The following is a 17,939-nucleotide window of genomic DNA, read 5'->3' as shown; positions in this document are numbered from 1 at the left end:
ACGATCTTTATTAATTGAGCTTGAGTTAGAGTTTTTGAATTTGATTGAGTTTTTAGGTTCATTGTATTGGATTTTGGACATCTATGTTCGTTTTGTGATTAAATTGGGTGTTTTGATGTTGAATTATGTTAACGTGTTGATGATTTAATGTGGATCTGTTCTTAGTCTTGATTTTTTTGCAAGCAGGTGTCTAGAGAGGTTTCTTGCACACAAGGTGTTTGATATAATGCCTTAGTGAGAAGAAATGATTTTATTGGAGAGAATGGCTCAAACTCAGGTGTGGGTTATAATTTGATGGAATTAAGCAAGATTTGAGACTGCAAAAAAATCTATGCATGTGAAAACCCAGAGATGATTAGTTTTTTAGGATAATGTTTTTGATTAGGCTTAGTGCGTGCATTCTGTGGTGAGAGAGGAATGGACAGTTGAAGTTTTTGATAAGGGAATGCTCTCTGGAGGAGTGTATGAAGATAGAATGGTGAAGCTTCTTCAGATTGCATTGAAGTGCATATACAAATCTGCCGATGCTCGACCAACTATGAGCCAAGTTGCCGAGATGATACATTCATTGAAGGAAGAAGAGGATAGGTCTGTTGTGTCTGAAATTGATTCAAGAGATGCTTAAAGCTGGGGAGTCTATTTTCATAATGTATTGGAATTTATGTATATATTTTGTTTGACTATTATTATTTGCTAGTGTGTATGTGTTGGTCACATATGAGGAGGTGGAAAAACATTGTTTATTTGTTACACTGATCAAGTGCTTTGGAGAGATGATGAAGTAGAAGGACTAGACTGAAAATTGCATTGATGTGTTGTCGGTTGATCAAGTGCTTTGGAGAGATGATGAAGTAGAAGGACTAGACTGAAAATTGCATTGATGTGTTGTCGGTTGTTGTGATCTTATGTTCTTGGATTCAAGTAGAAGGACTAGACTGAAAATTGCATTGATGTGTTGTCGGTTGTTGTGATCTTATGTTCTTGGATTCAAAGCTTTTAATTGTATGTATATATTATATTGAGAGTTATTGGCTAGATGCCATGATGTGTTGTCAATTGTTGTAGAAATTATGCTCTTGGATTCAAGATTATTGAGTTCTTGTATATCTTTGGCAAAAAAACTAGCAGAAAAACGAAAGGGAAAAATAAGAACAAGAGAAAGAAAGGAAAAATATTAACTATAATAGTTATATGTTGACTTTTAGCAGAACGTATTAACTTTCATCCTAATATGTTAACTTTTCATATTGGATATTAACTTTCGCTGCTTTATGTTAACTTTTATCCTAACCTGTTAACTTTCACTGCTTTATTTTCGTAGAAGCGTTTAAAAAAAGCTATGAATGTAATTGGTGATTGGTGTGGATTGCTTATTAGTACAATACTTTGGTAGAGCAATGTATGTTGTCAAGACTTTTGTAGCATATTGTATTATATTTTTGTAATATCTAAGATTGTAGTCTAATCATATATTGTATTCAAGCAATATCAGCTGTAAGAATGTAAAAATTTTATTATGGTAAACGTTAACATGTTCAGTTGAGAGTTAACATGTTATGATAAACGTTAACATGCTCAGTTAAAAGTTAACATATTATGGTAAAAGTTAACATGTAATAGTGAATGTTAATTTATTATGATGAAAATTAACATGTTCAGCTGATAGTTAACATGTTATGAAGAAAGTTAACATATTTATTATGAAAGTTAGCATATAAACCTAAACGTTAACATATACACCTAAAAGTTAACATATACAGATGAGAGTTAACATGCTCATGTGAAAGTTAACATGTTCAGGTTAAAGGCAACGTTTTTAGCTTAAATTTTAATTTTAATTACATTTTGTACGCTGGAGCATATTTCAGAATAAAAGGATAACCACGACATGATTAGACTTACAATCTTAGAACTTTATGATTTTTCACATGTTAGCATTTCAGTTAGAACTTTTAGTCTTTTAAATACATCGAACTTTAGTTCAAAAAACTTGTTATGAAGAAAGTTAACATGATTTGTGAAGAAAGTTAACATGTAACAGTGAAAGTTAACATATTATGCTAAAGTTAACATGTTCAGCTGAAAGTTAGCATGTTACGATGAAAGTTAACATATAATGATGAAAGTTAACATGATTTATGAAGAAAGTTAACATGTTATTATGAAAGTTAACATGTAACAGTGAAAATTAACATATTATGATGAACGTTAATATGTTCAGCTGGAAGTTAACATGTTACGAGGAGAGTTAACATATAATGATGAATGTAAACATAATTTATGAAGAAAGTTAACATATAATGTGATTTAATAGTGCATCGTAACTTGAAGATTATGTACATGATTTATATATATTATGTACACAATAACCTCAAGATTATGTACATATTATGTACCAAAGATTATGTACATGATTTATATATATTATGTACACAATAACCTCAAGATTATGTACATATTATGTACCATAATATTCAGGTTTTGATACCAAGATTATGTACATATTATGTACCATAATATTCAGGTTTTGATACACATAATTTATATATAATCTTCAATTTATTATGCACATTAAGTTCTATTTGAATGAAATTGTACATATTCACATGACAGCCACAATATATTTTACATACAATCGTAATAAATTACACTAAAATTGATCACTAAATAGACACAATATATTTTATTAAATTTTGATCTAAGTACAACCAAATCACAAGAACACATAGTATAATCAACTAAATAATGAAACATGACACGTTACAAACAATTGTGGATGCAACATAAGGATCATCAGTACAACAATTTTAGAATTGAGTAGTAGTCACTAGAGGATGATTCGACATTTCACAACCATAAAAATTATAATCCACGGCTGAGATTGAGCCATTCTCTCCAATAAAACCATTTCTTCTCATCGATGCATTATATCAAACACCTTGTGTGCGAGCAATTCCCATCAGTTTGGGCTTCAAAGACCAATCGATGGTCTTCCCAAATCGAGCCAATATCCCTCTGCATCCCAATTCATCTCAGATTCATAATCCTCGTCATCCTTCTCTTTAGATGAAACTACTAAGTTCCTTCCAATCGATCTGATAGAATTCATGCATTCGCTCAACCAGTTCCAACATCCAAAACCATTTGTTGGCCAAATGATGAGCAAAACTAATAAATTGACCAAGGTACCTGACATTACTAACCCCAATAAAAATCATAAACATTAGGAAGTAACTGAGAATGTAGCACGAGAGGACCATTCAAGTGAACAGCATGTGTTGGAAGCCTCACCTTTAACACAAAAAACATAAATTTTTTCATCAGTCTTAAATTTTGCTTAATTCCATCATGCAAGATGTCATTTCCCTTTCAATTCGAAATCAAGAACCAAGAAGAAGAAGAAGAGAGAGAATCTCCTTCAAAGTCCCTTGCGGATCTGAAAGAGGGAGAAGTTTCAACTCAGAGCATATGCTGAGGTAGGGGTGAGAGCTCTGGTGGCCGGCCTAGTCGAAGACCTTGAAGCGGAGGAGACGAAGGAGGACGGGGCCCGGGGAGGGGGCAGGGAGGAGGGGTGGGGGGTGTGGGCCGGGGTCTGGAGAAGAAGAAGAGGAGGAGAGAGGGGAGAGGGGAGAGGAGGAGAGAAGAGAGAGGGGAGAGGAGGAGGAGAAGAAGAAGAAGGAGAAAAGGGGAATGGGTAATTTGGGAAAGTTTTTTATTGGGAGAGTGTGAAAGGGGCCAGAACGCACTTTGGAGGGCTGGAACACAAGGGAAAAAATATGGGGGGCTTTGCCACATCCCCTTTATTTATTTAGGGTCTAGAAACATTTTTCCCGTAATTTTAACCCAGTTTCAGCCAATTGGCTGACACTGGATCGAAATTGGTGATTATTTTTGATAAAGGTCAGTTTTTGAAAATATGTTTATAAAGTGGTCTAAAACGAAAATTTGTGCTTGTTTGCAAATCGAATGCACGGCTTCTAATAGCGGGCGGCAGCAAGGATGAGATCGGAGAGAAGCAGAAGAAGGAGATCGCCAAGTGGTTCCTTGCCAACGCCCCCGCCGGCGAGATCCAGTACCAAACGTTGCTCCTTTTCTTATAACTCTCAAAATTTCTTTTTATTTTCGATCAAGCAAATCTCAGAGTTCGTTTTTTTACTCTTAAGATGTTCGATCGATTCTTGGAGACGACGAAATCTACGAGATTTCGACGGCGGAGGCGTTCCCTGCGTACGACAAGGCTCATTTTCTCGCTCTCGAGATGCCCCATCGCGGCGGCGATGTGAGTTTGTATTGAAGTTTTGAACTTTAGGTCTCCATAGAGTTGTGCAAGATTTTGTAAATATTTCCCCCCCGTGCTCGTGTGATTATAGGTGATCATTTCTGCATTTGGGGAGGTTGATCAGTGTAATTACCTTGATCCTGGGACTGCTCAAGTTGCTACTGTGGACCATGTCAAGTAAGTAATCTTTAACCCGTTATATAAGTTTTATTTTAACCCTTATGATCAATTTTAGTGTTTGGGAATAAGAATGATTTTGACTATTTTCTTTATAATTAGAGTGGTTAGCTCTTAATCCTTCTTCTAAATAGGAGTATTAGTAAACCCCTCATTTTGAGGGGTTAACTCATTTTAATCCCTCTAGAAAGGTTAGCTTAACCTTTTTATATATTTTGTATTTGGCAAATTATAGAAGGTCAACTCACTTTTAACCCTTATATAGATTTTTTGTGTTTGGCGGGTTAAGAAGTGGTTAAGTCTCCTTAACCTCTCACTTAACCCTTTGCCAAACGACACCTTATCGTCTCACTAATTGTGCCAATTAACTTTTTGTAATGTCAGTCTCGACGTAGTATCAGCCTTGTGATAAAAGAAATTAGTCAACAACAAGAGGTTTCATGTAAATATTTAAAATTTAAAAGAACAAATTTTTTAAACAGACCCATTCCAACTTTTTATTTTCAAAACCGACTTTTTTTTTTTTTACCAAAACCGACCCGATTTTGTGATTAGCAGACTAATCACCTTCCTAAATAGTCGGGGTTGGCAACCCCGACTATTTAGGACATTAATTTTTAGGGTTTAATGCTTCTAATTAGGGTTTAACACCGTCCTAAATAGTCGGGGTTGCCAACCCCGACTATTTAGGAAGGTGATTAATCTGCTAATCATAAAATCGGGTCGGTTTTGGTAAATAAAAAAAAAAGAGTCGGTTTTGAAAATTAAAAATTGAAATGGGTCTGTTTAAAAAATTTGTTCAATTTAAAATCATGGACTTGAGGTTGTCTTTTGAAATTTTATGTACGAGAATATTCGCAGCATAAGGGTTCATCAATTTGTAGTCACTAGGTGCCTTGAGTGTAAGATTTGCATATAAAAAGACTTGAAGCTTGTGGTACTGTGAACAAAGTTGCAGTATATAAGCGTGACAATAAAGGGTGTAAAGTGAAAATCGTGGAAGTGATAAAAATTATAATGCTTGCAGATACTTTAACCATTATGTGACAGATATTTGTAGTTTAGCAAATAAATGGATACATATAATGAAATTTGGTTGTATATACTTGTTGTAGAAGTAGTAACAGATAAGGTGTATAAATGTGCTTTCAGTAGAACTATAGAGTTTTGATTTAACAGTCACCGGCCATTATTCAGAGTCACAGATCAAAATGAACTTAGAGCGGTAATATATAGTTTTCAGCTTATTTCGTAAATTTTATAACAGATTTTTTTTACAGATAAGAAGACATTCATTAGTACCTTTTTTATCTATTTCAGTACTATTCACATCAGTTTATGGGGATAATAAGATTGAAAGGAATGATGAGAAACATCGGTAGAGCTTATCCAAGATTGTAAAAAGCTACTCAAGCTCAATGACGAAGCTAAACTTAGGAGTATACAAGTTCAATCCCCATTATTCATACCATCTTTATGCTTATCTTTATGAAATCACACGGGAGTCTATTCCCTCTTGACATTTACTTATTATAAGTTAGTTCAATTATTTACTTTTTCGATGATAGTTTTTAATTCTATTTTACTTCAAAAATTGGAATATCTTTAGGTTTGTACAAAGGTGAGACCTGCTACTGACGATGACCTTCCATCTTCCTATATTGAGGACTTCCGGTGTGATTATCTTTCAGACTTACATATCTAACAAAAACCTGTGCGTCAACAGTTTCCTATGTAAAAATTACTTATGGCCTTTGTCTACACCTTACCTCATCTCATTAATTTGAGAGGTGCTTTCTGGATGCATGACATTATTGTATGACTAGTTGATACGGGTGTATCTTCTCTTTGGAACTTAGCGATCCTCATGGAAGCTTGAGGATAGATGATTCTTATGGTAAATTAAGAATATGTGTAAAACAACACAGTGGAACGCAGGTCGAAGCGTGGAACGAGACGGCGAATCGAAGAATCGAAGCATCCAGTTTTCAGTCCGTGAGTCGACTCATACATGCACATGAGTCGACTCATCAGGTTGAGTCGACTCATGCCTGTCATAAGTCGACTCACGAGACCCAGCCGTTTTGTCAGAAGTTTCTGACCAGTCGACTCATGACTGTCATGTTTCGACTCACGAAACCCAGCTGTTTTGTCAGAAGTTTCTGACCAGTCGACTTATGTCTATCATGAGTCGACCCATGTGTCATGAGTCGACCCATGTGTCATGAGTCGACCCATGTGTCATGAGTCGACTCATATATGCACATGAGTCGACTCATCGATGGTTTCCTGGTTCGTTTGGGTTTCTGTTTGCACGAATTCCTGTGAAGTTTGGGCTTGGTTATTTACCACTTTGCCATCCACGTTGTTACACCTATATAAGGGATTGTTTTAGGGTTTCTAATCAATCAGATGTAATCAAAGAGAGATTCTAATCAAGAGAGATTAGGGTTTAGAGAGAATTGAGAGTTTGTTCTCGATTCTAGTGAGATTATGAGAGAGGGATTGTAATCTTTTCATAAGTTTGTTCTCGATTCTAGTGAGATTATGAGAGAGGGATTGTAATCTTTTCATATCATAATCTAGAGAGTGTATTTTCCTTCGTCACATACTGAATTATTCTTGTATTTCTGTCATCCTCTTCCCAACCCCCCTTTGATAATTCTGCGATCAAATGTGCTCGCCCGGCGACTCGTATCACTAGTAGACATCCTAACTATCCAACTGGTCTTCTCAGATTTTTTGTAGTTCTACTCTATTTTGTACCCCCAACCCCAACAAAAAAACCGCAGTGCTTAGGATGTTTGAGAGGAAGGCATGATTAATTTTCTACTTACATATTTAAATGTTGCATGTTGACTTGAACAATATTTTCTTGATCTTTAATATTTCAAATCTTCAGCCATGTTGCATCCTTGTAAGGAGTGCTTATAAGTTGTTCTCACATGTCTTGTATTTTTGGGTCTGTTTGGTTCATAAAAATTTTGGCATTTGGGGTGGATTACAAATTCTAAGATCAAAAAGTGATATTTTTTGGTTTTTTGGATTCAATAGTCGGTGTTTGTTTCAATAAAAGTTTTGGAATGTTTAATCCCTAAAATGCAAAAAGCAATCACTTTTTGGAATTTGCCAATTCCCTCTCAATTGAAGAGGTTTTGGCAAATCCTAAAATGGTTATGGTTACCCTAATTGCTATACCATTATATTTTGTTCTCTTGTGGGGAGGTAAGCTCACCAAGATAAGCATATTCACCTCTCATTCTTTTTTAAATTAAAACAAATAATAGATTACAAATTCTAAAATTTGTACTTATAACTTTGGGTTTGAACCAAACAAGAGATGACAAATTTTAGAATTTATTTTCCTATAATAACGTTGAACCAAATAAAATATTAGAAACCCCAAAGCATGTATAAAATACTCTGAATTTGAAATTCTGATGAGATTATAAATCCCAAAAATTTAGGATTTGAACCAAACAGCCTCAAATTAATCATTGATTTTGTTTACATGTCTAGTGGTGCATTCGATGTTGAACTCTGTGAGTATGTTGGTGAAGCTTATCCAAAAGGGACCTGTTCGGTTTATTATACTATGACTAAAGATGTTGAAGGACCTGGAGCTGATTTTGAGTTCATGGTCATGATTTCTGCTTCAAAACATAGTCCCCAGAACTTTTGGTGTGTAAATTCATCGACAAGCTCTTTAGTACATTCTGCTTTGGCATATAATGAACTAGAATATCCCTCTAGTAGCTTACTTCTCATTATTTGGCTGCTTCATACTTATGTTTTCCAATATCTTTTATGTGCTCGTGCTAGAATGATACCTTATTCTTCTGTTAGTATGTAGAAACAATGTACTAGTTATTTTTGTAATATCTCATGATAATTGGATGTTGGTTTCAAGCAATGGGATTTGGCGTTCAATATGGAGTATTGAGTTCAAGGATGACTTGCAAGCTGTTGAATTGAAAGGGAAATTGCAGGTGATCAACTGATATTTTTCCATGAGAACGAAACTGCAGAAATTATTGTACCCAGTAGACTGGTTGGATGAGCAAGAAGTCTGCAGTTTCCTTCTAGATGTCTAGCTGGTTTATTGCTTGTGACCCATTTCTACTAGATCTCTGAGAAATTAAAACTTATCCATGTCAGGTTGGTGCTCATTATTTTGAGAAAGGAAATGTGCAGCTGGATTCAAACAATGAGTGCAATGACTCCACCATAATTCAGGTAATTGAAGGCATTTCAATGTAAAATCATTCAATAATTAATTCATCACATATAATTGCATGTCAAGTGCAAAAATTAAAGTATCTTCAATGTGCATCTAGCTCCGAGATTAGTAAAAAGTTATAAAAAAATTTGTAAACATAAACAATAGGTTCTGTGGCAGTTTAATTTGTATATGTTCATACTTCAAAAACACGAACCACATTCTCTCTCCAATTTATCCATTTTCCCTATCCATTCAGCATAAATTTAAGACCTGTCTAGTTAAAGTAGCAACCTCATATGCTTCTTTAAGCTTTGGAAGATAAAATGAGTGAGAAACGGGGTGTGAGATGGTTTGGCCTGTGTAACAAAGGCATTTCTGATGTCATAAGGAGTAGCAAACTTAAAAGATTGGCTAGAATCACTGACATGACAGACCTTGGTCCAATCCTGCTTTCATTGATGTGAGAACTGTACATGCACACACACGCACTGACGCACATATGCACTAGGATTGCATTTCATCGACTCATTGGGCATGCCTACTTGCTGGTTGCAGTTAAAAGTTAGTGTTCACTTTATATTATGACTTGATAGTTGGCATTTTGATGGGCATTCAACTGTAGTTTGTTTCATGATATGGTTATTCGTAATTGGCATTGTCCCTTTCAGTCCTCTAAAGAGAGTGCTGTTGTTATAATATCAATGATACGCCACCATGAGGCTGGTATACGTCATCTCTTGAGGTACCAATATTTCTATAATGGCTGAAAGTAATTTGATGATCAACTTGTTGTTTGCTTGATTTTCTAACTTTTGATCCTTGTGCAGGCATCATATCTAAATTTACCTGACACCACATTCAAGGTAAATTAAAATTTAGCAAACTACAGTATGTTTTGGCAAAACTTGACTTTTTTAGACATGTGAAAACTTTAGATTTCATGAATAAACATAGCTTAGGTGCCTCCTGATCCAAATTAATGCTCTATGTAATTAACATTCACGGTGGTTGCTCCTCATGCATCCACTGAGAGACTGTAGACATTTTCATTTAACAAGAATGTATTTATTGAAGGCTGTTGCTACTGCGGATAGATGGAAAGCATACTGAAAACAATTGTTGCTTGGAGGCCTGTGCAGTTATATCAGGAGACAACTTAATTTTCATTATTTACCTCACCTCGCAATCAAACCTATTTAAACAGGGTTAAACAAAATTGACTGCTGTTTCCACACATGTCAGTTATTTTAAAGAAATCAAAAGAGATCTCCAAAAGGTTTTTCTTTCTTATGAATTGTATTTCAAAAGAAATCAAAAGAGATCTCCATTACAAGAGAGACTCTTTCAGGGGATTAGTGGGAAACGTTAAAAGTTCTGCGATGTGTGTGTTCTTGGGAAATGCCCCAATGTTTTTGGGATGTTATGTGAAATTTACCCTTTTCATTTTCTATTCCTCTTATATAGCATTATTGAGAAAGGAGGAGCCTTTTCCTCCCCCTCATTTGTCTGTCCTGTTTAGTCTAGAAATTCACTGCTCTGCTTAAAATTTTATTTTACAATCCTTCCATAGGCTTCTCTCACAAAGCAGGATCTTCGGAGGAAGCTTCCAGTAACTCAAACTCTATTCCCATGACACAACACGATGCAGTTCAGCCTAACAAGAGACACCACAAAAGAATCAGGAATTGGGAAGTAAGAATACAATCCAGCTGCTGGCGAGGCGGAGAACTTTTTTTCGTGGTGCATCTTCACCCCCAGGCTCCTTTTCCATCCAAATATAAAGATCCCTGCCTCCTGTAGCTGCATATGTACTCCAAAAGCTCCTGTCCTATGGTCAAACCAAAATATGTACAAGCCCTCCTTGAGCTTTTTGTTTCCCTGTCTTATTTGTTTGAACAGAAACGCTAGCGGGCTAACTAACATGCTCGAACTTGCTGAAGATCGCAGGGAAACTTTACTGACTTTTGATTTGAATGTTATATCACGGTAGTTGTTAGAGCAATGTGTTCTTGTAGCCTGTGGATATCTGTGGCTGCCTTCTATTCACAATTCACATGGAAATCTCCATGGCTACTATGATCTTTTTTCTAGCCAATCTGCATATTCAATAAATGAATGGAATTTTAGCCTATCAATGTATTATGTTCTTAGACTGAATATTTTTCATGTAAGGGTTTGGATTTTAGGATCCTCTTCTATTTATATCACTATTGCTCGAATCATGGCTCTTATTAACAGTGACAATTATGTTTCACGATGAAGGATATTTGAGATTCTTACATCAAGGGTTAATGGCATTAAAAAGCTGAACATTATGGTGATGTTGTTCTGGCAATGGGTTGAGTAGTTTGGCACACAGAAATCGAGTTAAGTAAGAACAAAATAAAATATGGGATGGAACGGGACACATGTGGGAATGAAATAGTGATTCTCATTCTCATATTTAGGTGAGATAAGATAATAAAGTGAGAATGACAAATTTTAAGCGGGAATCCCCATTTTCTGCCATATCATTAGGATTCGGGAATACCCATTTCCACATATAAAATGGAAATGAATTAAAAGTGAAAATAAACATTCTAGCTTCTATAAAGGTGTTGTTTTTTGTGCGTATGAATGAGAAGCAAGAATAAGCGTTATATTGCCACCTATTTTTATGTACCAAATGAGGCGTAAGGGGTTAAGGGGGTCCAACTATTCACACTCCCAAACAATAACTTTGGGGGTGTGTGAGGACTAAATTGTCCTTCTCCCAAACCAAACCAGGCCAAGTCCAAAAGGTCATTTTCGGCAATTCAACTTCTAAAGTTACTGTTTAGGAGTGGATATAGCAAACATGGGGTTAAGGAGACTTAGCTCCTTTTTAACATGCCAAACATAGAAAATCTGTACAATAATTAAAGTGAATTAACCTTCAATAATTTGTCAAACAAAAAAAATGCAAAAAGTTTAAGATAACTCCTCTTAAAATGAGTTAAGTCCACAAGGGGAGGAGTTTACTTGCACTCTTATTTAGACATATTAAGAAGTAATTTTTCTATTTTTAAATAAAATAGTCAAAATTATTACTATTTCAAGATTAAAATAAATATTACTTAATGGGTTAACAATTTAACTTTTTAGACTATCAAATAGATCAAATTGCTGCTATTTGTAAGATCCGCTTCCGGTTCCGGATTCGGATCCTTATTTAGGCAGGATCCGAACGCTTAGTCCTCTTATATAAATCCCCGAATAATTTTTCAAAACAGACTCATTCGGATTTTTATTTTTCAAAATCGACCGTTTTTTCTTTTATTTATCAAAACCGACCGGATTTTGTGATTAGCAGGTTAATCACTATCCTAAATAGTCGGGGTTGCCAACCCCGACTATTTAGGAGGGTGTTAAACCCTAATTAAAGGCCTTAATTAGGGTTTAACACCCTCCTAAATAGTCGGGGTTGGCAACCCCGACTATTTAGGATAGTGATTAATCTGCTAATCACAAAATCCGGTCGGTTTTGATAAATAAAAGAAAAAACGGTCGATTTTGAAAAATAAAAAACTAAATGGGTCGATTTTGAAAAATTGTTCTAAATCCCCTCTTCCTCGGTCCTTTGCGTAGTCAACTAGTCAACTCCTTTTTCCCTTTGAATTTCATACCGTAATTGAAATAGGGCAAGAAAAAAAAATCAAAGTATTACGGTTTGTTCCTAATTCTTCTCTCTTTTTCATCAAACCTAGGGTTTCAAAGCACAGGCGATCGGCCCTTTCTCGTCCGATTCCGACTTCGGCGTGCAATAACAACGATGGTTTGTTTCTAAAACCCTAGTTTTTTCCCCTTTCGCCTCAATAAATTAGGGTTACAGTGTAATTTAAGCTTTATAATCGATTTTTTGCAGCTTCCCCTTTCACTTCTAAAGACCGCTCAAGGGCATCCCATGGTAAATTTTTAAACTTCTTCCTTCTTTTTTCTCCTTAAAATTTCAAAATCCGTGTTTTTTTTTAATTTCATAGTTCGGTTTTTATGTTTCAGTTGGTGGAGCTGAAGAATGGGGAGACTTACAATGGGCACTTGGTGAATTGCGACACGTGGATGAACATTCATCTCCGTGAAGTTATTTGTACTTCAAAGGTGATTGCTTAATTATTTTTTTCTTTTCTCCCCCTTTTTGATGTCATATTTTGTTTGATTAGCTTGTTTTGTGCTTTGATATAGAATGTTGCTGCGATTGTAGGATGGAGATAGGTTTTGGAGGATGCCTGAGTGTTACATTCGTGGGAATACGATCAAGTACCTTCGAGTTCCTGATGAGGTTTGTATGGCTAACTTTCTTATAGTTTTCTGTTATAATTGATTTTCATCCGCTGGATTTTACTTGCATTGTACTGCAGGAGTTTAGATTTGAACTGTTTTGATGTTTAAGTTTATGATTGTATCTTTAGTTATTTGCTTATTGTGATGTTTTGAAATGAACGTTCTTTATGACAACTTGGAACTGGATCTTAATTGATCATGCCATTGTTATATGAAAGGAAAAAGGGGAAAAGCAGAGAACACATTGTTTGCAGATTCTTGTTTTGTTTTAGTCCCGATGTCTATTTTTGACATAGCTACCATGACCTGTCCTTGTCACCTCCTTTTCTTGTCATATTGGATTTACAATTTTGGGTTTTATTTTCCACTATATCGTAAAGCATGTGCATTACTATCTTTGATCAGTGGCCACTTGTAAATAGAATTATTTAATAGTAATCGTACCTGAAAAATAATTCTTAATAAGCAAACATGAAACATATGAAGGGGAAGGACATGCCTTTCTAGTCTATTTTTAATTTTCTTCATTGCCTCTTTCCCACTCACCGACATATCTTGTGTTGAGTTGTGTATTGCGTTTGACATATGTTTCATGTTCAGATTTTAACATGTTGATATAGTTATAGAGTCATGCTCAAAAAGTTACCATTGGGGATTTATTCACTGATTTGTCATGATGTTCGGGTTATTTTTGAAAATTATGGTGAATCAAGTCAATGTTAAAAGTTTGCAAAATTGATGAAATTTGATTTTTATAAGGAGATCTATGTAAAATGAATTTCATAGGCTAATATTTATCAAGGGTTCTATGTAAAATGAATTTAGTATGCTGATATTGTGCGTCAGTGCGTGTGTTGGATGCTAGTGGAAGTGTTACAATTTGGCCACTTCTTTGATCACTTTCTTTCCGAAACAACACACCATCAATGGTACTCGTACCTGCGACCTATGAAGCACGGACACGGTGACACGGACACGACACAGACACGACAAAACCCCAAAAAATAAGGACACGACGACACGACTAGATTTTTTTAATATTATTATATATATATATCAATATTGAATTAAATTCCTATTACATTTTCATATTTTTTGTTATGTAAAGTGGATATTATAAATTAGGTTCACGCAAAATTAATTACCAATTAGGTCCACGTGAGACCCTATAAATCATCTCCTTTAGCTATTTTGAACTAAATATAAATTAAATACCGAGATAGAACTTTTTCAATACCTCCAAAATAAATTAGAGGAACCGCACAACTTCCCAGATATACGAAAACCAACGCACAGTAATAGCCCCAGAGTTCCTGAGCAAAACTTCAACCTTTATTAATTACACATTACACAAATCTACGAAAATCCAACCTCGCACTGGGTACTTGTCCCAGCCTCTCTGGCTCCAGCTCATCAACCTTTATTAATTACACATTACACAAATCTATAAAAATTCAACTCAAAGCATCCAGATCTTGCCACTTGTCCACCTTCATTTGTCCTCAAAGAGTACTAAAGTCCCAACGCAAAGCCCACTTGTTTATAAAACACAAAGTCCACCAAATATACAAAGCTCCATTTAATCCCCACTTTCAAGTCTGCTCTCCCTCCTGAAAAAAAACCCAGGCGAAGAAGAAAAAAAAAGCAAAATAAATCGAAAAAGAGAAGCAAAGATCTGAAGGTCACCGTCGGCTCCATGGATTCCCCGATCTATGGCGGCGCTAAATCTCTCCTCATCGTTGCGGCCATCTTCTTCGTCTCCGCCACGTCAGCATTGTTCCAAGGTAGGCCTCACCACCGTCATCCGCCCCGACGACGTCGTTAGGCCCGACGGCGTCATCCACGGCATCGAGCGGATGCTGATCCCTAGAGCCGATCTCGAGAGAGAGACGAAGGGATTGTGGCTGGTGGCGTCGCGCCGTCGGGACCTTGGTAAGTGAAGAAATTAGGGTTTGGGTTTGGGTTTTGGGTTTTTCTTTTTTGTTCGCGAATCTTAGCCGTGTCAGGAATGAGTCGGGGGCGTGTCGGGGCGTTGACCTACGTTGGTGGCGTTGACCGCGTGTCGGACCGCGTCCAACGCGCGACAGACACGGACTCGGGGCCCAGTTTCGCGTGTCGTTGCTTCATAGCCTGCGGCTGTAAGAGGAGTCATTACTATGTGGAAAAGATGTCATTTTGTGTATAAGAGACTACATCTTTTTTTCATGAATTTATTTTTTCAAACTAACAAAGTACTCGTATGATTGAAATATGATGAAAGAAATGGTAACTTGCATGCAAAAGAAGCCATATCTTTTGCTTTTTTTTGGGTGATTACATAATTAGCCAAATGTCAGACATATTGTTTGATATTAGTGTCCAGCGAGTTTGCTTGGAACTTTGAACTCAATCTGGAAATTGGCTAGTATGGACATGAGCTGGAACACAAGCCCAATCCCCAACCCACCCTGCCTGAACTTGCCTAGAATTCATAGATCAATATATAGCCATGTGAATTTGTGTGCATATCTGTTGTCATAGCAGCAGTCTTCTTCTCTATTGTAAAAATCTATTTAAATAAAAAATCTTTAAAAATTAAAATAGTAAGTATTACTGTATTAGTATTAAGTATCTCTAGGTTACATTAAAGTTATAAATGGTGCTGAGTATACCTTTCAGAGGTTACATAAATTATTTGAGCTTTACTCATGAAATTAGCACATGCTTTGGCAAATGTATTATTATTTTCTATCTTGAGAAGTGGTAGATTCTTTTGATTTAATACTTGAAAGCGGTTATTCCATTAAGGTTGAAGCACCACTTGCCCGACCTGGCTGACCTGCTGAAAACAAAAAAGCCCGACCAAAAGACCAAAGTGGGCGGGTTTTAAACCTCTCAAAATCCTGCTAAAAAATTTGGATCTCTGTACTAAAAGGAGATCCAAAACACCCAGTTTAACCAATTGACACCCCTATTGGTTGATTATTATAAAGGACATGCTCCTAATATTAACAACATGGATTTCTTTCACCCGATCACTCTTCAGAAATACCAGAGGAGATTTTCCTCAATCTTTTTTAGGATATAAACCTTCTTTAATTGGGACCTAAGCCATGCATGCCCAATCCGTGATTTATTAATAAACACAAAGGATACTCATAAATAAGAAAGTCAAGATTAAGAATCTCTTCAAAGACAATTCTAATTGCTCTCTTCCTAATTTTATCGGCATTGTGATGGTAAAATTGTGCTCAAGGTCACCGATAATTGATACTATCTAAAATTCAAGTGGTGCAATTGCAAAAGTGATGGTGGGAAAGCTTATAACATTTTATTATTGATAGCCTGGGTGACTGACATCACTGACATAACAGAGGCCGCTGAGAAAGTGGAGCAGCAGGCGCTAGAAAAAAGAAGGGTTACGGGGTAGTTAGAAATTGTTCTTATTAGGGAGATTATAGGAGCTATAGTGGAAGGTGCATTAGTCTTGATGAGAGGTAAAATAAATAAACACATTTTTGCAACATAGGATTTGCTAGTTCACCAGCTAGAGTGATTGTACAACACAACAGCTCAGGACAAAGAACCCCGAGAGAAGCATATGTCACTGTGATTTGCGTCTCTAATAAAATTGGTATAACAAAAGACTTGTTAACAATTTTGAAGTCATTCATTGCCTAGAAAAAGGTGCCAAGGATATTGCCTTTAAAAGTATGGCTTCCGCTCAAGTCAAAAGTAAACGAGTAAGTGGGGGAAAAAATAGGTAAGAGAGTCTTGCAAAAAATACCGATATGGTAATTTGACCCTTGTAAAATGATTAAATTTCAATAAGATTAGTATATTTCTGTTTGATGTTCCTTTGTTGATGATAATTGATATTTTGTTGACTCTTAAGCGAATATTTCTTTTTTAAAATGAGTAATAATGGATAATAGATTCTTGAGTTTATTAGAAATCATGGATCACCTTGGAAAGCATGGATCCTCGTAATAAAACCCTCTCCAGTAGACTGAATATTGATGGGATCAATATACGAAGCTAAATTATCTAACTTAATTAGATGCTTCTATCTGCACCTGGTTAAGAGAGACGATTTGGATCCCAGAAATTCAAGGGATCTTGATTTGTGAAAGTTCTGTTGTTAAATGCCCATGTTTCTTCTTATTGGAACACTACTATACTCCGGCCATAATTTCCACGGCTACTTAAACTGCATAGTTTCTGGTTTTCTTAAAACTATATATGCTCCTGTATTGTGCTTTTGTCTGATCTTGCAGTCAGTATATCATTGTTAATCTATTTGCATGCTTTAATGAACATGTCTTTACTGAATAGTTCTAGTTGCAGGTTCATTGAGCTTTACTTTCCATTTCAATTTCTACTTCCTCTTCTCATATTCTTGCTTTTGGGGTTGCTATTGCAGGTGATTGACAAGGTTCAAGAAGAAGCTAAGAACCGTACAGGTAATCGCGGATTTTTTACATAACAAACTTACATACATTTAGAAGGTTTTGTATCTGAAAATTTTGTTCCTACTCAATGATTTATTTATGACAATATTAAGTCTACCATTTTAGGTTGAATTTGTAAATGTTTACCTAAAAGCTCAACAATGAGTGAAACTATGTAATTACATTCCTAGCGTCACGTTTGACATATAATTACATTTCTAAAACATAAAAAGGTGAGAAAATTAAATCCATTCCAACCTTTGAAACTATACAATCTATATAATTCTGTGTCTGTGCACTTTTAGATGCACGGGTTGTGTGATGCATGTAATCTGTGGATTGCCTACTAGGGTAGCCTATGACGTACTTTGATAGTTGGGAACAAAAAAGCTGTTTCATTGTGGGGTACCAACATCATTCCAAAAGAGTCTTCTGGATATTGATAGCAATCCCTTTGGAGTCATTTGTGCAGATAGGAAACCACCTGGTGTGGGTCGGGGAAGGGGAAGAGGCAGAGAAGATGGAGGTGGGA

General features: G+C 35.9%; 1 protein-coding gene and 1 pseudogene across 1 annotated transcript; both read left to right on the top strand.

Moving 5' to 3' along the window:
• The first annotated feature begins 4,164 nt into the window (after nucleotides 1-4,164).
• Nucleotides 4,165-10,845, top strand: LOC109827865 (annotated as a pseudogene).
• A 1,434-nt stretch (nucleotides 10,846-12,279) lies between these two features.
• LOC109827864 (probable U6 snRNA-associated Sm-like protein LSm4) lies at nucleotides 12,280-17,933 on the top strand (the record flags this gene model as incomplete). Its single annotated transcript, XM_020394884.1, has 6 exons — nucleotides 12,280-12,471; nucleotides 12,562-12,603; nucleotides 12,696-12,794; nucleotides 12,898-12,975; nucleotides 17,380-17,419; nucleotides 17,880-17,933. Coding segments are annotated over exons 1-6 (316 nt in total), but the record flags the coding sequence as incomplete, so codon positions are not given.
• Nucleotides 17,934-17,939: the final 6 nt, after the last annotated feature.

This window comes from Asparagus officinalis, unplaced genomic scaffold (genome assembly GCF_001876935.1).
Source record: "Asparagus officinalis unplaced genomic scaffold, Aspof.V1 AsparagusV1_Un483, whole genome shotgun sequence".
Lineage (NCBI taxonomy): Eukaryota > Viridiplantae > Streptophyta > Magnoliopsida > Asparagales > Asparagaceae > Asparagus > Asparagus officinalis.
Note: the sequence above shows the minus strand (reverse complement) of the source record. Positions and strands in the feature narration are given on the sequence as shown.